Genomic DNA, 19,838 nt, shown 5'->3' on the forward strand with positions numbered 1-19,838 from the left:
CAAACTTTACTAGATAAAATAAAATATTATGGAATATGCCATACATACCATAAATGGTTTACCAGTTACTTAACTGATAGAAAACAGTTTATATCTCTAAATGACGGTTTTCAGACAAACAAACTTAAAATATTATGTGGGGTTCCATAGGGCTCCATCTTAGGTCCTCTATTATTTCTAGTATACGTCAACGATTTATATAAAGCATCAAATACTATGTCTACCATCATGTTTGCAGATGACACTACTTTATTTCATTCTCACAATAACATTATTTCTCTATTTCAAGTTGCAAACAATGAACTAGAATAAGTATCAATCTGGCTTAACGCGAACAGCCTATCTTTAAACACTGTTAAAACTAAGTTTTCCTTATTCCATTCTAAACGAAAGTTTCAATATATTCCTAAATTCTTACCAATGCTATATATAAATAACATGGAAATTGAGCGCTCTTTCACAAATAAATTACTTGGTGTCTTAATAGATGAAAACTTATCCTGGAGAGATCATATTAAATATATTAGCAATAAAATCTTAAGAAATATTAGTATTTTATATAAAACCCGTCAAATCTTAGACAAATCTACCCTAACTCAGCTATATTTTGCATTCGTACATAGTTATTTATCTTATGGTAACATTGTTTGGGGTAGTACAAACAAATCTAAACTCAAATGTCTCCTCAAACAACAAAATCATGCAGCACGCATTATTTACTTTCAAAATCGCTTCACAAACGCTAAACTTCTTTTAAGAAGTATGAGGGCACTTGATATTTATGAAATAAATGTATTCAAAATCACACAATTTATGTTCCAACATCAGTTTAAAAAAACTCCGAAGGTTTTCGGAGTTTTTTTAAACTTTCATCTCAATGACCAAACGCAAAATAATAAAAAGTGCATAAATAGATTTTTTGGGCGTGCTGACCAAAATCCACTTATTGCAGCAAAAGAGTAATTACAATTGATAATTAAAATGCTAAAAAATACAAACATGTTTTTATAAAACGCTTTAGGCATGTCTAGGCAGAATTATCGTGCATTTTGATTTTTTCAAACATTTTGTTTTTGTTAGAATTAAGCTCTTGTAATCATTAAAGTTACTCTTATAACTAAGATTAAGAACTTTTGTCAAATCATTATAGAAATACTATTATTTACATTTTTCCAAAACTTTGTTTTAATTTAACAAAAACAACTAAATTTTATTTCAATGTTGATTTTTTTAAAATTATTTTATTTTAAAGTTGTTTAAAATTATTTTATATCGTTTCACTTATTAGTTTAACCAAGTCGCATTAAGTTAATAAAAAGATGTTTTTGCAGAAGTTAAGTGTAAGTACCTTATAATGAATTTATGTCTTAAATAGTAGTTTCCAATTTAATAGGAAAATGCTTAGTTATAATGTTTTAAACATAAGATACAAATGCGTATAAGCAATAATAGTTTAAATTCTGTTCTGGTAACGTTAAGAGTAAGATTTTTTTAAAGAGCGTTCTGTAAAATATTTCGATATTTATTTTTATTTTCTTATTCATTAAATACGTAATAAATTTTGGTTTCATATAAACAAAAAACATCCCAATGGAATTACCAGTTGAAATGATTGACATTTAAAGTATAGCAATTGTGCGAGTTACCAAAACAACTAATGTGAGTAATTGTTATTTATATTAAAGCTATCCAATCGTAAATTTTGTTTGTATTTGATTGGCATAATTTATATTTTGATGAGTTTGCATTTAAAAAAAGCGCGAGCTGTTGTTTATAAAAGACTTGCTCAAATTATTTTGGTCATATAAATGAAAAGTGCGTTTAGTTGTGGAGAGTCAAGAATTGAGTTTGTAATCTTTATTTTTGTATGATGACAGCTGATTACACACTAAAAGGTTTTAAAATGCAATATCTTGGTATGTATTGAATATTTTTATTGCCACTGCAAAAAAGTTTTTTAATCCATTTAGAATCTTAGTGGTTTATACTACTTTTATAAATCTGTTGCTGAAGAAATGTTACAATGAAAAGTTTGAAGAATGCTGTTTGTTTACTACATACAAAGCTGGAATTTATTCCCAATCAAATACTGATCTTAGTTTTGTACATTTTCTATAGATATTACAAATTTCATTGAATATTAACCAATCATTTTGGTTTTTAAACAACGTGTGCTAAATTATATATATATATATTATATACATATTTTATATATATATTTTATATATATATATATATATATATATATATATATATATATATATATATATATATATATATATATATATATATATATATATATATATATATATATATAACGTAATAACAAGATTTTTTTTTATTCATTTAAGTACTAACAAGGAGGTTAGAAAGACATCCTTATAGCAATTTCTTTTATCCATTACTAACTTTTTCCTTATTTCTCATCTGAAAATCTTTATTATCGTTTGTACTTTTCCGTACTTTTTTTAAAAATCCATCTTTGGCAATTATTTAACATCGCCCCTTTTTTTTATAATTTTTGTAATTTTGTATACATTTTTTATTTGCATATTTGTCTCATTTTAGAGACAAAACGGTTTTAATACCAATTTTTTAACGACTTTTATTCCAAATTTTTTTTTTTTTTTTGTGCAAATGTTATAACAAGTAATCTTTTGAATAACTGTAATACAAAAAAACACAGAGCCGTGGCTTAGCTACCCCTCACACCCTAATTGGTGGGTTTGGGGAAGCCTATCTAGTTTAGGGAGCCCATTTTCAAATTTAGGGGCACTGTCACAAATTTAAGGAGCTTTTTTTTTTTAGAAATACATAGCGGAAAATTTTTTATGAAATTTGGGGCACTAATGATATGTTTTTTTAACATAATACCATTTTATAAAAACATGAAAAAAGATTGAATTAAATTGAAGTTTATATCTTTTAGATTTTAACAAAATTTCCTTGATGAAAGTTAAAAAATTATAAGAATTTAAATTTATTTTTGTTGTTAAAGATAATGCAACAAAAAAAAAATACTTCACTAACGATAAGCTCTTTTATCAAACTCCGATTCCGACTGCGAAAAAATTTTTTCATTTTAGAAAACCTGTCTAAAACCAAATCCTCAATCAGATGCGCCTAAAGCTAAATAAATCAGTTGATGTTTGTAGCATACAATATCGTAAATTAACGTCAGAATCGGAGATACAATATTCAAAATTGCAAATGCAATAAGCAGAGAATTAGTGTTTTCTAAGAGAAATTTAACACGTGTTTTATGAGGTTTTAAAGTCAAAACTAAACGTCGCGTGCTTTTATTATTGGTTTTACATTACGCAAGTTAATAGTGTAATATCATACTACCTTTCTGTTACGTTGAAATCATTAATTAAAAAGTTTAATACCTTAACTGGTGTTTCGGTAAATAGTATTTAACGAAACACCAGTTAGGGTATAATTATTATTATTTGTTAATTTCACGGAATTGAAACTCTATTTTTGACACGTGTTATTCTCTTTGTTTTAGGGGTTTTAAAGTCGCAACAGAAATCTTGCGTAACTTTTTATGGCTGGGTATTTACAGAAAGTATACTGCTATGTTTTAAGGTTGTTGTTTTTTTTATGAGATACAATCTTCAAAAGCATAACTTATTTTTAATATCGTCTTTTAAACTAGTTCTTTACTTTGTAATAAACAAATCAGGGCAACTAAAATTTTTTTCTGCTTTTACAGCAGATGGTAAAAACTTAGCATTATATATCTTTTAACCTTTTTAAAAGAGTTTAACTGTTTAATAAAAATCTATGTTTAATAAAAATTTTAATAAACCTATTTAATAAATTTTAATAAACCTATTAAACAAACCTATTAAACCTATTAAACCTATTAAACAATTTTAATAAACCTATTTAATTTATTTTAATAAACCTATTAAACATAGGTTTATTAAACCTGTTTAATAAACCTATGTTTAATAAAAATCAAAATAATGTTTAATATGTTTAATAAAATACATGATACAAATGTTACACATATATATAAAGTAAAATGTTTATACATTATGTTATACATATATAACAACAAATGTTATGCATATATAAAATAAAATGTTTATACATGATACAAAATGTTATATGTTTATCCAATAATGTTTAATAAAAGTCAAAATATTTTAAAGAGACAAATTACACGTTAGTCTCTTAGGTCTTTCTTCCAGCAAGCACAGAACGTCCGCTTGACATCCTACAGACTTGTGACGTCTAAACGACGTCCTATAGAATTTTGCGGACGTCTTTGCCAATTGGACTATTGCCTAATTTGTTTATGAGATCATTTCTGCTATTTCATCAATCTAATTTTTGTTTTACATATATATCTTGCAGCCTAATTTTTATTTAAGTATTTTAAAGCATTATCTAATAATTTTGGATTTGATTTATACTCATTTAAATTATTAAAATAAGACAGTTAACTATTAGTCTCTTCTTTTGTTAATTCGCTTAAGAAAACAGTAAACTTGACCTCGTTGACTTGATTTTATTGTAAAAACAAAATACTTTTATAAGGTTTTATCAGTTCAAAGTCTTTTATTCCTCAATGCTATGATACTGCAAAGTCAAGTGCCGAAACAAAAGAGATGCATTTTCTTTCTTCTTTTATTATTAAATTTCTGGATATATCTACAAAAGATTTTCCAGTAATATTTTTTAACTCGAAGAATCATTTTTATTTTCTGGTTTTTGCGGTACTTCAGGAAGACCTATTGGTCTAGTCACAGAGCGCCGCGGAATTGTGACACACTGGTTAAAGAAGTCAAACTTTTAAAATCAGTGTATCAAAATTTAAAGTTGATAAAATATTTTTTTACTATTCTTAACTAAATTTTTATTCATCGGTAAATTTTAATTTTGTAGAACAACTATCAACCCCCTCAAATTGAGGGGGTTTTAAGCTATATATAGCCATAATTTTTGAACCCTCAAATATTATTCTATGAAGTTTAAATTATTCAATTAACATAAATTTAGTAGTAAATTGAAAATAAATTGTTTAATAAACTTGTTACTCTCACGTTCGGGGCTAGGAAGGCGAAAATTTTCGGGTTATTTTGTTCCCAATCATTGCAGTTTTTTGCAAATAAGTAAAAATATATAAATGTTTGGAGTTTGCTTCATGCCTGGAAGTTAGCTATCTCAAACACCAAAAAGTGCTGCATTCGCCCCTAGTATTGCAGATCTAAAGTTATCGACAAAAAAACTTTTACTAGTACCTTGTTCTCGGCAGAAAAAGCAAAAGAACAGTTGTCATCCAGTTTCATTCTTCCTAACTTTAAACTAATGAGCTATTTAACCAAGAAGACTTTATAGCTTTTTTGATAGCCTCGCTTATATATACAACTTAATTAATAGCCTCACTTTTGTATAAAATATAGATCTGTATTACATCTACAAACTCCAATCAGATGAGAATTTTGACCCAAACTGATTGAAGACTTGCTGTTTGCCGGCGCATTTTAAAACAAAAACTTTTCGTTTAAATTTTTTTGTAATGAGATTATTTTAATTTTATAAATCAATGTTTTTAACAATTAGTTAAGCTCTAGGATTTGTTTTTTGTTTTTTAACAATTAAAGAATCTCAATATTCTAGTATCATCATATGTTTCAAAACCTGGTTACACCATCTGCATAAGAAAATCCGATTTTAAAAATCACATCAAATATCTGGAATTAACCTTAATTACCTTCGCTATCAAATATTTATTTATAAAAGGTGTTATTTGTTTATAGAAGTATTATCAAACGAGTTTTTCATTTGTTTTGAATTTTTTGATTTAAAAAAAAAGTATGATTATTTTTTTCTTTTTTAAGAAAAATAAAATTTGCTTATTTTGTAATATGATTTTGGTTTTTGATGAAAAAATTTAAAATAATGCCAAATCACACTAAAATCCCATGAGTAAATTAGAAAGATTTATTGCTTTTTGTCGTGATTACAGAGTCCCAAATGACATTTGCAGTTGTTGCCGTTCCACTCTTAAGAAGCTCAAAAGAAAAAATTTATAATTCAGCCAATGCTTTTCAATTTCTTAACTATTAAAAGCCACTTTTTTTTACAAAGACTCAGTTTTGACTGTTAACTTTTTTCAGTTGGCAAAGCACATCTGTTTCCAGTGTACTTCCAATGTGAACTTGGTCAATGTTTTACAATCTAGTCATCAGAAAGATGAGTACATTGTAACTGGAGTCAATATTGGTTATAGCTTCCTAAATATTGGATTGGAATCGCTGAACAAAATTTAATTTCAAAATTTCTGCCTTTAAAACAACTTTTCACCTATTATCTGGTCTGATCTGGTAATATGAAGCTATGATTTTCACTTTAAGCTAAAGATTTTTTTTCCTTTATTGAAAAGCCTCATTAATTATGCATTATTTAAAAGTAAAAGTGATAAAAATTAATGTTTTTTCAGCACTACCCAACAAGAAAGTTATATGTGGCCCACATGTGGTCATAGTGTTTATAAGTCAAATAAAAGTGTAAAATTCTAATGTAGTTTATGATTGATATATAATCTGATGATCAGTGGAGCACATAATACAGTTTACATTATTAAGACACATGTGGAGCACATAATGCAGTTTACATAATTATGTCACTTAATATGACATAACCTTTAACTAAATACGTGAAAAAACTAAGATATCATACGAACTACACAAGAAATCAAACTTCAATCATCAAAGAAAAAGATTATAAAACACCCAAAAGTGTAAGCAAACATCAGTTTTTTCAATGCATTTTAATGCAAAATCTGGTTTTTTGCTGCGAACTCTGTAGTCCGATTTCACTGATAAACAAATAAAATTTTATTGTGCAAATCTTGTTAACTAGGTGGTTTTTTAAAACAAATTAAATATGCTGATTTCAAATATGCAAACCATTTTTCACCATCACGTCAAGTTGTAAAGATATTTGGGTTCAAATCTTTGGTATTTAAGGTAAAGTCCCTAATATTGTCGAAAAAAAAGTTATTCAAAAGTATGTCAACCTGGTTCTCAAAAGAAGCGTATTTTCATAGAGATTTTAAAAATGGTATTTGTTTGTAATAAAAATAAGTACTTTTTGTATTATTGCTGAGAAACATTTTGTTAAAATTTTTTTTAAAGTCTTTATCATTTTTTCACATAATTTTTTTTGTAAATAAATTTTAAGTAAAAATATTTATCTTTTCTCAAATCTCTATGAAAATACGCTTCTTTTGAGACCCAGGTTGACATACTGTTGAATAACTTTTTTTTCGACAATATTAGGGACTTTACCTTAAATACTAAAGATTTGAACCCAAATATCTTTACAACTTGACGTGATGGTGAAAAATGGTTTGCATATTTGAAATCAGCATATTTAATTTGTTTTAAAAAACCACCTAGTTAACAAGATTTTCACAATAAAATTTTATTTGTTTATCAGTGTTTTCAGACCTATACACTAGTAACCATCAAAAATAATCTTATCATTCCCTAAAATATTCTCACGGGTCATGATATCAACTGCTTTTGTATTTTAATTTAACAGTAAAAGCATCAACGTTTAAAAATGCGTAACCGTTATTCAATTTATATCCCTTTTTATCTACATTTTTTACATTGAAGCTAACAAAATGTAGCTAGCAATTTCTGAACCCAATTGCTGTCTTGCTGTTCTTGCAAATTTTTAGTAGCCTATTTAGCATGCAACCCTCGTGATCAAATTTCTGTCGTTATTGTTATAAATGTTGTAAACTGCTGTCGTTATCGTTTCAAATGTCGCAAAATACTTTTTATTCTACCGTTGTTTTTGACAGAAAAATAGTCCTCAAAAAATACTTTTCTGATTAAAAAAAGGACTATTTATGTGCAATAGTTTTGTTTTTTTAATCTTACAAAAATCAAATTTTTGTTTTTGTTTTTTAATTCTAGACCAATGTAATAAAAGTTTAAATAAAATTGTTTAAATTTAGTTGTTGATAGGTGTAGGCACCGGCGAAGTTCGTTTAACTTCGGTAGGAGAAGTTAAACGAAGTCGAATAGCAAATATTTGTTAAACTTCAGTTACAAAGTTTAACGAATAGTACTATTCACTTAACAAGTAGTATCATTTATAAACGAATTGTAAGCGTATAGTACTATTCGTTTAACCAATAGTAATACTCACTTAACGAGTAAATAAGCGAATAGTGCTATTCGATAAGCGAATAGTACTATTCGATAAGCGAATAGTACTATTCGATAAGCGAATAGTACTATTCGATAAGCGAATAGTACTATTCGATAAGCGAATAGTACTATTCGATAAGCGAATAGTACTATTCGATAAGCGAATAGTACTATTCGATAAGCGAATAGTACTATTCGATAAGCGAATAGTACTATTCGATAAGCGAATAGTACTATTCGATAAGCGAATAGTACTATTCGATAAGCGAATAGTACTATTCGATAAGCGAATAGTACTATTCGATAAGCGAATAGTACTATTCGATAAGCGAATAGTACTATTCGATAAGCGAATAGTACTATTCGATAAGCGAATAGTACTATTCGATAAGCGAATAGTACTATTCGATAAGCGAATAGTACTATTCGATAAGCGAATAGTACTATTCGATAAGCGAATAGTACTATTCGATAAGCGAATAGTACTATTCGATAAGCGAATAGTACTATTCGATAAGCGAATAGTACTATTCGATAAGCGAATAGTACTATTCGATAAGCGAATAGTACTATTCGATAAGCGAATAGTACTATTCGATAAGCGAATAGTACTATTCGATAAGCGAATAGTACTATTCGATAAGCGAATAGTACTATTCGATAAGCGAATAGTACTATTCGATAAGCGAATAGTACTATTCGATAAGCGAATAGTACTATTCGATAAGCGAATAGTACTATTCGATAAGCGAATAGTACTGTTTGTTTAACGAACAGTAATTTCGTTAAACTTCGGTACCGAAGTTAAGCGAATAACTATTCGTTTAAAAAAAACACTATTCGCTAGTGCTAAGATAGAAGTATCACTTTAGATTCGACAATTTTTGCACTTGAATATTGATAAGTACCCACTAAAAAACGTAATATTCGTTTATATTTTTAGCAGTACTAGATAAAAGTATAACTCTGTTGTTATAAAACGCCAATTATTTTCAATTTTAAAAATGGCAAATTTAATCTATTAATCAAGGGGAAATTGTTCAATTAACAATTAGAATTTTAATTAATAACTCCATTAATACACAAATTACACATGCATTGTTTCAAATTAACTACTTAGTTTAAGAAATACTCTGAAAATTTTTTAAATTATTGGGTGTAAGTGCGAGATACTAATAGAAAGAACTCTTAAAAGAAATTTTACAAAATATCGTTGATACTAATTTTAAGATATTTCCGAACTGTTTCTTTGTCAAAATACTAGATAAACTCATAAATTTTGAATATACATACTTTAAAACAATGTGAATACAGAAAAAACAAAAATAATCTAATATTTTGTAAACCTTTTTTTTCTTCGTCACAACATACCCAGTGGGCACAGACGTTCGTAGGACGTCCAACAGACTTGTGACGTCTGTAAGACGTCTTTTATATGTCAATTCTATTTAGATAAAGATTTTAAACAGACTCAAGGCAGTGGTGCATTTATTCACCGTTTAGATAGTCAATAGTATAACAAGCAGAGAAGCCGAAAGCTTTACGCCTCCCAGTACTTTACTGGTGTCTTCATAAATTTTGCTGTATTGTATTTTTTTCTGTATTTTTTGATAAGAAACTCCTGGGCCTGCAGCATCCAAAACTAAATGCACCGTTTGCCCACCTATCAGCGCCCCTGACAACAAGTATTGTATTAACAGTACGATACTTGTTATACTCTTAAGTTCATACATAACAGAAATAACATTTTTAGAAACAGAAAGTAATAAATGATATAAAAAATAAATATAAATACTGCGCCTCTTAGTAAAAGCAAAATTCAAAACTTAAGATTATTGCATCAAACGTCTTAATATTGTATTTTGTTGTTGTTTTTTTTTTGTTTAGTGCAGGAAATATTTTGATATAACTAATATTGTATTTTTTTTTGTTTAGTGTATCCTATCAGATAAAAACATCCGAAGAAAAAATCATTTCAAAAAAAATGCACATCAAAAAAAAAATTTTTTTAAGAAGTGTAACATACAGACAGGACTTACATTAAATGTAAAAAAACTTTTTCTGATAACAATAGTTTTGTTGCTTACTGCGTTTTTACTTAGAGAAGCAAAATAGTACTGACAATAAACATGAACAGAACAGATATCGCTGGAACTTTTATTACTTAGAATATTACATAAAAGTTTTTTTTTTGACTTTCTGACTGATATCTTTTATCTGCAAAAATAAGTTCTATAACTCAATATTGGTTTCAGTAACAACTGGAACTTTTGCCATTTATTCAAGGATGCAATTATTGCGTCAACGTAACTGCACATTTGCCATTTAATAGTTCAGCTCCAAAGGTATTAGCTGAAATCTCTAACTGAGTTGCTCTCCTCAATTGTTAGCTTCAGCACATTATTGAAAAAAAGTAACTTAAAAAATTAAAGCTTCATTTAGTTCTTTTTCATTCTTTACTTACTTTTCTTTATTTTTCTACATTTTTCACATACTTTTTTGTTGTTAATGCTTTTCGTAGTAGTGCATGTAAGATACGTGGTAGTGCAAAAAGATTGGTCAAAGCCGTTATTGTCATGAAAATTTTTTGTTTTGCCTTGCTAAACTCAAACTACTATCTATTCACCAGCATGGGTTTGTTAGTGGTAAATTTTGTGCCACAAACTGCTTAGAGGTGTTAGATATAATTACAGAGGCACTATACCATAATTTTATGGCTGTCCTAATCTTACTAGACTTTTCCAAAGCTTTTGACAGAGTAAGCCACGAACTACTGAAAATAAGACTTAATGGGTATGGGTTTGATGTAAAATTAATTGCTTGGATTTCTGATTTTTTAAAAAGTAGACGACAGCGAGTAGTCTTAGGGGGGGGTGTATTCCGACTGAGCAAAGGTAACAAGTGGCGTACCACAAGGATTGGTTATTGGTCCACTACTGTTTTTGATATATATAAATGACATGCCAGAAATAGTCAAGAGCTTCGTCAGTTCGTTGCTACGATCAAAAACAATATGGATATCATATCAGAATGACCTTGACGCCTTCATAGACTGATCTAAACTATGGGAGATAACCTTCAATATTGAGAAATGTAAAGTTATAAAATTTGGTGAAAAACCAAGCAAAAATCTAGATAACTGTTACTTCACTATGAAAGATGATATTGGAGCTGTTTTTAACCTTGAAACAACAAAAATTGAGCGAAATCTTGGTGTAATTTTAACAATAAATTAAAATGAAATTACCACATCAGACATGCAATAAATAAAGCAAATATAATCCTTGGTATGCTTAAGCGAACATTCAAATCTTGGACGGGACTATTTTTGTTAGATTGTTTACAACCTTTGTTCGACCTCATTTGGAATACTGTGCATCTGTTTGGAATCCTTTTCAAAAAAAAGACATAAGGGCTCTAGAAGCCCTCCAGAAAAGAGCAACTAAACTTGTTCCAGCAATAAGAAATTTAGATTACAAAGCCCATCTAACTTATCTCAATCTACAAACTCTAGAACAAAGAAGGCAACGAGGGGAAATGATACAATATTTTAAAGCACTCAAGAGGTTTAACGAAGTAAATTGGTTTCATATCAATGTCATACCACATTCCCTTTTAGCACAAGGGCTGCAAGTAATGTTAGAGGCTCTAACTTAAGACTGACAAGACAATTTACAAAAAACCAAGCTACATATTACTTCTTTACAAACAGGATTCTTATGGAATAAGTTGCCTAATCAAGTTATCGATTCAAGAAGCGTCAAAAAAAAAAAACGAGTTCAAAAATCAATATGACAAGTTCATTGTCGCCGAACAGGCATCTGCTAAAGTCTGCTAAATAGACTTCATGAGAAATTTAATTTTTTCTTATTGCAGATTATTATATTATATATAGGTCAATTTTTTGGTATGCAGGGTGGGTGCTTCTGGGTAGTAGCCCCACACTGTCTCGCAGTGGCTACTGGGGCTTCCCAGCCGCCACTGGAAAGTTTAGATGTACAAAACCTCTATACTTGCCATCTCTAAATTCATCAACTTTTTCAGTAATTTCAATCTTATCAGTGGTTATTTAGAGCCAGTTAGATTAGTTACTTAAAGCCTTAGGATAAAAATTTTTATTGTTTTTAAATTGCTTCAATAATAAAAGATTGTAACAGTTTATGATGACGTAATTTGTATATGAACTGTTTTTTTTTTTTTTAAACTTAACATAAATTAGTAGAAAGTAAGCCTTTTAAATCAGGAAAAAATTTTAAAAATTAACTACTTAGTTACTGGTAATTTTGAAATCATAATTGCTTTATCTATTCTTTAAAAGAATAATGAGTAAAAATTTAGCTTGAATTTATATACAAGAAACACAAAAAATTGAATGAATTATTAACTAAAACTAGTATAAAATTCGAATAAAAAATAAATAAATTATTTTTTAATTTTTTAAAAGCTTAAGACCGATACTTTTATATTTAAATCCCTTGACTTTTAAATTAAAAAAAAAGGAATACTTTTATTTCAAAAGTCGATTATTTAAAATATTTTAAAAAAACTTGTTATGTGTCTAACTTCTATGCAATTTCAGGAAGTGCAGGTTGCTTTATTTTTTTTTCTCTAACAACAATCTTAGCAACATAGTGTTGACATATAAAACTTTTGTTTTTCCTGCAAAATTTAAGCTAATAAACTAATTGTTTGCTTTTTTTTACAATATTTGACGAAAACCTAATACTGGATGTATTTATGAAAATTTAGTTGTATTCTTGTTATAAAACTTGTTTTGTTATTGCATTATTTGACTTGATATGCAGAAAAAATGCACAACCATACCTAACCACGGCAAGTGTTGCTAACAAGTCAACTACTTCTTAGTTTAAGCGGTTTCTAATAACACTAATGGCTGGTATTTATTGTTGCTTCTTTTGTTATTATTAGTTATTATTATATTTTTTTAATACTAATATTTTTTTTATAACTAACTTTTAATGGTAACATGACTACAATTAGGCTTGGGCCAAATAAAAAGGCATAAATTTTTTACAAGTTTCTCTTATTAAAAATGCTGACGAAAACGCAATTTTAGCGTTATCTTAGTCTATCTTCACCTTTTGTGAGTTTTAAGAAATAACTATTTTAAAAAACAACTTTAATCAATGGCTCAAATTTTTCAAAAAGTGAAAACGATTTTTAAAAAAACGTAAATGTTTTATCATATAAAAAATAAAAATAACTAAAAATTTAGTTCGTATAAAACTACGTTAGAATCTGATGTTTGTTGATATTTAGATTCTTTTTTTTTCTTTTTTTTTTTTAGTGAGTTGGTAGAGGGGCTGTGTAAACTTACTTTCGCCTTTAGATATATTCAGCTCGAATTCATCCTACATCAATTTATAAACGGTACTTGCTTTTTAAAAGTAATTGCTTTTTAAAACTAATAGGACAATAACTTTCATTATCTTAATAGAGAACTATATTATCAGTATTACTTTTCTTTATAGTTATAAAATAAATTATAACTTGTTGATTATAGATATACGATATACTTAGTTTGTTTTATAAATGCATATTTACTAAAAGTATATTAATGAGGCGTGGGAGGGTCTACTTTCAAAACTTCTTTTATAAATTCAAGATATCTAATTTTAAAACTCAATCAAAAGTGTACACACACCACTATAGTTTAATTCAGAAAAAAATAAGTTTATCATATTTAAATGCTTTAGTTGTTTGTTAAATACCTAAATGCGCTTGAAGCGTGCCGCTATTACAAAAACAACGTTGTCTACTGTCAAAGATTGTTTTACTATTATTATTGTCACCAATATACCTACTATTTTAATTGGCAGGACCAACTCAACCACTGAGCTAAATGGACTTAATTTTAAAATCACTATCATCATTAAAAATATTTTGTTTGTATGTAAAGTTTTGTTCAAAACGGTTATTTTAAGAGTTTGTTTTAAAAAGAGGAGCTTTTCCGCATAAGAAAAATAAGAAAAATAAAAAACAAAAATTCGATGAATGACGTCGATGTTCATAATTTTTATTGGCATAACAACGGTTATCAGTTTACTAAGCCAAAAAATGTTGTATTGTAATTCTGCTTGATGTAAAACACTAAAACCAATTAGGTATAAAAAATAATTTTAGTTAATAAATTTTTTCCCGTTCATTTGATAAATTTTATTTTTAAATCGAGGAAAAGAATTTTCTTATTAAAATAACACCTCAACTTATTTTGCGAAAATAAAAGCTTTTAAATAAAACAAGATAAAAGTTTTTTAATAAAACAAAAGACTATTATTTAAACAAACAAAATCAAACTTAAATAAATATAGCGTTCCTTATGCGACCCTAAAAACAACCATAAATGTAAATTGATACTCACCGAATCTCTGTCATATCTTCGTATTGTAGTAACAATATAACTCATTGGAAACTCTTTTGCCACAAAAAACATCATTTCTGAAAGTATAATAAATACGCATTTTGAATTGAATTATGTTTTCATGCTGTTTTACTTGACTTGCTAGGATATTTTTAACGTCCACCCTCCTTTGGCACTAATTTTAACAAAGTTGATCGAAGGAGAGTTGCCTTTATGCCAAAAAGCAACGCAAAACAAATAATAATATCTATCAGTGAATTAAAACGCGATTTGTTAGAGCTTCCATAAAAAAAGAACCAAAGTCTGCAAAGCAACTGTTTCGTATGAAACCGATAAAAACTAAACTTTTGGATTTGAAGAAAAGAATTTTATTTTTTAAAGACTTAACTAAAATGGATATGATGTATTTTTGCCGCTTATGTGTAATTGTCCTTGTTTTGGAAATTTGCAATAATGACGCTCGGGGGATACCAAGTTCCAGTAAGGTATAATTGCATGATATTATTTAAAATAATTAAAATTATTGCAAAACCTGTTATTCAAGTATTTGGTAAAAATATATTAGTAAATGTAATAATTGAGTAAACAAATGTGAACAAAATTTAGCTACCCTGTCAGCAAATCAAAAAAAATAGTAATAATAGTTATATTACTGATCAAGCTTTTGAACCAAGTCACCGCCAAATAAATAAAATAAATAACGTTTTAAAAGATTTTTTATTCATATTATCTAAATTTTTATCATTTTTAAATTATAATATAGCTTAAAAAGTAAAGTAATATTAGAAAAGTTTTTATTTTCCGACCACCTCGAGGAAATTAAACTGTTCATTAGGATTTTAAACTCAAGTGTATATAATGAGTAATTTGTGAAAATAAAACAATTTATTTTATTTTTTTACTGTGATAGAGTATTTTATACTTCAACCTCATTTTTGAAGTCAATTGAATGGAAAAATGACAGCGGGCAGCAAATTTCTTTGTTCATTTGCGTATACGCTCAATGCATGGTACGTTTTCTTGTTTGCCAAAATAACATCAAATTAGAAATTCCAATACGAAGGACACGTTGACAAATATTCTTAAAATTTTATATGGGAAAAATTTTATGGATATTATTTATCAACTTTCTTTATCTTTGAACTTTATTTATATTTGAAATTAGTTTTTATAACCTGTCGAGTTTTAAACATTTTGAATATTCCATTTTTATTTAGACAGATCACTTAAAAAACATCGTAAGAGATTTTTAAAAAAGGCAGATTATTTATTTTTAGTGGAGAGAGATAGTTGCAAAAAGAACAATAGCTCTTATGCAATAATTGTATACTGGCTCCTAAGTTTCACTGCACAGATTAGTATAGATATTTCAGATGTTTTAAATAAATGAGAGAGCATAAGGTTTAAAGATAAAAATTTATTTTATTATTATGCAGTTTGTTAATATCAGATATTGAACAGATCAAAGTAGCAGTGAACAAAAACAACTCAAAGCCATTGTATTTATTGACTAAACAAACAATATAAAATGTAAAACTGTTAACGTAAATCCACTAAATCGTAGTTTACAATTTTTACGTATTATATTTGAGTAAATATTTGCTTCAAAAATATGTGCATACATCAAAATCTTCAGTTTCATTCTTTTTAGAACATATTTAAAGAGCTCCGTGGCCTTTGTCCAAGCTACATTGATAATGAAGTTCATTCTACTCACTCGCAAGTTCCGTGTTTCTCGTCTATATCAAATTGTAAAAACGATCTGGATTGTTTGATTGGTTTAAAATGTTGTTCAGACGGATGTGTTAAAAAATGCACTCCTGTAATAACGGAAAATGAAATATGTAAGAATTGATTGATCTATATATAATATTAGTGCTTTTTTAACTAACTATTTGTTCACTCTTAATCTGTTTAAAGTATCATTATTTTGTTGAGTATTTCAAATGTATTTGCATAAATTAATATCCTTTGACTAATTTTATACTTTTTTCTCCATCATCCGCTCAAGTAAAATTAATATAATATTAAAGAACTAAAATTAAAATTAAATTAATATTTTATAAGTTTCAAATAGAACTTTCTTGTATAACTAAAAAAAAATTCAAAAAGTTGCGAAATAAGAGCTTACATAATTCTTATCTATATTTGCCATGAAGTCAGGTTAAAAAAATATAAAATCTTTAAATTAAAATCCAATGTTTTCAATAAGTAAAAAATGTTCAAGGTATTTGTTTACAACTACAAGACATTTTATTATTTATTGGAAGATCAAACGGCATTTTTAACATAAGTAAAAAATACGAAATAAAAAAAAAGAACACTATCTAAAACATAATTGGAAAAAATAGATACAACCGAAACTATTGTTTAGAGTTCATTAATATCTTGAATACTAAAAGGAATTTAAAAAGATTAAAAAACTTTTTTTACTAAAAACTATTTTTATATCATTGTAGAAAAACTATTGACGAATGACCACCTATGACATGATACTAATCGTTACAAAAGATCACATATTACAAATCAAGATACATAAGATACCAACGATAAAACAAGATACAAACAATCATAGTTCCAACTCAACACGTGATATGAATAAAAACAGTAATATTTTCACATGATATTATTTTTTTAACATTTCTAAAAAGCACATATAATTGCTTATACATATCATATACACATAATACGAATCACTACTACACGTATGAATCAAGATAAAATATCAATTATTTCATGTGGTAATAAACTTGTAGCAATGGTTACATAAGATACGAATTGTTATACAAGATACTAAAATATGCTAACATAAGGTTATTATTACTATTACACAAGATATACAAATTACTGCATATGATTTGTATCGATGTGTTTAATTATACAAAAACCTACTTGATGGTGTAAAAATATTTTTGAAATTTATGTGTTAAAGTTGTTGAAAATGAACTTTAGCTTAACACATCACCAAATTAGAATTTAAGCAAATCACAAAATTTCTTTTAAATTTGAAGGAAAAATTGGTGGCATTGAATGAAAGGGTTAAACTACCCACTTAAAATTATAACCAATCTTAGACTGTTTGTTAACAGTGCAAAGTGTTTTATATGTAAGTAATGTAAAGCTTTTTTGCACTATCAATTTTGCAGTCACGGAGGAAATCTAACAAGTTAAAGACTCCAAATCTGACTAAACCGTTTATTAGAATTGCGTTCAGCTATACTAATTTTTGTGTTACTCTATTTTTATTCTATCTGTAAATTTTTATAATAAATGGTTTTTTTCAAGGATTTATTCCATTCTAAGACATTAAAGATCTAAAAACTTGAATAAATGATCTTTAAAACCATAATTAAATTATGGCGTATTTTTATTCGGCGGCTAGAAGCTACTTTCCTACACCCATCCTTCTCTTTGCTTGCCTCTAATAAGAATGGTCAGAAGAAGTGACAATAAATAACTATTAAATTAAAGAATAAAAAATAAATTGTTTTTTTTTTATAGTTATTAAAATAAATTTTTTACCTCTCTTTAGTAGCAAATGCTTACAAACCATCTGTGTACACGTACGACAATTCGCAAGGTTTTAACTTAATATTAATTTTCAATATATTTTTTTAAATTCATAATTTGAACTAGTTTAACAGATGATGTAATACCTTTAGGATTGCAAGGCATATAAAAATTTTATTTTATTTTAGACTGCGAATATAAAAATACTACAATTAAGCACAATGCAACATTCATCAATAGTGAATGTAGAACTTGGTAAGTTTTTGTACTTATATTTTTAACAATAAAACTTGTTATTTTAAAGCAAATATAGAAATAAAAACAATTTTTTTAGTCGTTGTCTTAATACAACTATCAACTGTATATCTAAAACTAATGGCTGTCCAGACAAGAATTTATCTTCACTTAAACCATTAATTGAAAAAATGTTTATAAAAGGAAAACGATGATTTATGTTTATATTAATGAGCAAAATCTCTGAAATCTTAAACAAAGGTTCAACGGAGTTTTCCCTTATTTCTGTTTGGTGCTTTGATATCATTGCAGTCACAATGTAAGAAGAGGTGCAGAAAAGCTCTCCAATCATCGCCCACAGATTTTTAATGAGCTCATGTCATTAAGACGAGTTTTTTTTTAGACTATTGAGAACTTGGATTCAAATTTTCCCTCAATCTCTGTAAATATCCAAAGATGCTATAATGTGTAGAAGAGAAAAACAGATGTTTTATTAAAACCCACAAATGTAAATAAAGCTTAAACTGTACAATAAATAAAAGTATTTATTAAGTCTCTTTAAAAATTTCAAAATATATCAATAGAAAACGAATAATCAGCTTAATTATTAAAGTTAGGGCTTCAATCACTGATCAAAGGTATCACTAGTTGGTACCAAAATATAATTTCATTTGATATTATTGTGTTTGTTTTTTATATATTTATTTTTGCATTATTGTTTTCCTAGCTTCACCCCAGGAATCTTGAAAACAAACCGCATGACTTACTTTATGCAAATATTTTCAATTTATAATTTAAATCCATAGCAAAGTGACTCTGTTAGATTTATCCATAATGTCACTCATAAACAATGCATGATAAAAACACTTTTAATTTACATTTAAGAAATTGCTAAAAAAAAAACTTCTTCATATTCTTTTAATTATTTTTTTATTAATATCAAGAAATATATGATATATTAAATGGAATATATAAATATTACATAAAAAAAACAAATCTATAAATGATAAGTAAGGTAGCGGATGGCTTATCCAACCAAGAACTTATGTTTTAAGCTTCATAGTTTTTTCTATTTAGCATCAACATTTTTTTTTCTTATTGCACTGTGTGTGTCAAGTAAATTTTTTAAGCTTGTTTAAACAAAAACGTAAATAAAAAAATATGTCATGAAATAGCCTAATGATTGCCAAATAGCCTATTCTGAACTGAAGTTAATGTGCAATGTGGCGCATAAAACAATTTTTATCAAACGCATTTTTTTTGGTAAGTTTTTTTTATACTATGGAACAAATAATGGGTATTTGAAAAAATATGCAACAATTAAATTGTAGAGTGGTAATGTTTGCATATCATTGCAAACAGCATTTAATTATCTGCGAAGAAACATGTTACTTTTTTTAAAACTTAATTTACAATACTTTAAGTATTCCTTAAGCCGCATAGTTGTTTTTGGCAGCGTTATTACTTAAAACATTTAATACCGAAACCGTTGTTAACTGCAATTTTGTTAACCAAGAATTGTGTAAAAA

The 19,838-nt window shown here is 27.2% G+C and overlaps 1 protein-coding gene across 5 annotated transcripts; it reads left to right on the top strand.

Annotated features, from left to right (window-relative positions):
• The first annotated feature begins 1,757 nt into the window (after positions 1-1,757).
• On the top strand, positions 1,758-18,861 carry LOC100211405 (uncharacterized). Of its 5 annotated transcripts, none has more exons than XM_065799743.1 (7): positions 1,758-1,916; positions 3,512-3,591; positions 10,119-10,229; positions 16,217-16,409; positions 18,098-18,145; positions 18,264-18,330; positions 18,410-18,861. In XM_065799743.1, the coding sequence occupies exons 1-7, from the start codon at positions 1,868-1,870 to the stop codon at positions 18,522-18,524; spliced, it is 663 nt and encodes a 220-aa protein (XP_065655815.1). In that variant the 5' UTR covers positions 1,758-1,867; the 3' UTR covers positions 18,525-18,861. The 5 variants fall into 5 exon arrangements, with proteins under 5 accessions (XP_065655815.1, XP_065655816.1, XP_065655817.1 ...); XM_065799744.1 differs by having other exon boundaries at positions 18,101-18,145; XM_065799745.1 differs by lacking the exon at positions 10,119-10,229 and having other exon boundaries at positions 1,759-1,916.
• Positions 18,862-19,838: the final 977 nt, after the last annotated feature.

Source organism: Hydra vulgaris, chromosome 06 (genome assembly GCF_038396675.1).
Source record: "Hydra vulgaris chromosome 06, alternate assembly HydraT2T_AEP".
NCBI classification, from domain to species: Eukaryota; Metazoa; Cnidaria; class Hydrozoa; order Anthoathecata; family Hydridae; genus Hydra; species Hydra vulgaris.

Excerpts from the sequence above, each read along its gene's own strand:
- LOC100211405 (XM_065799743.1), top strand. The coding sequence starts at position 1,868 with ATGATGACAGCTGATTACACACTAAAAGGTTTTAAAATGCAATATCTT. Across the intron at positions 18,146-18,263 it reads CACGTACGACAATTCGCAAG|ACTGCGAATATAAAAATACT; the intron begins GTTTTAACTTAA and ends ATTTTATTTTAG. Across the intron at positions 18,331-18,409 it reads AATAGTGAATGTAGAACTTG|TCGTTGTCTTAATACAACTA; the intron begins GTAAGTTTTTGT and ends CAATTTTTTTAG.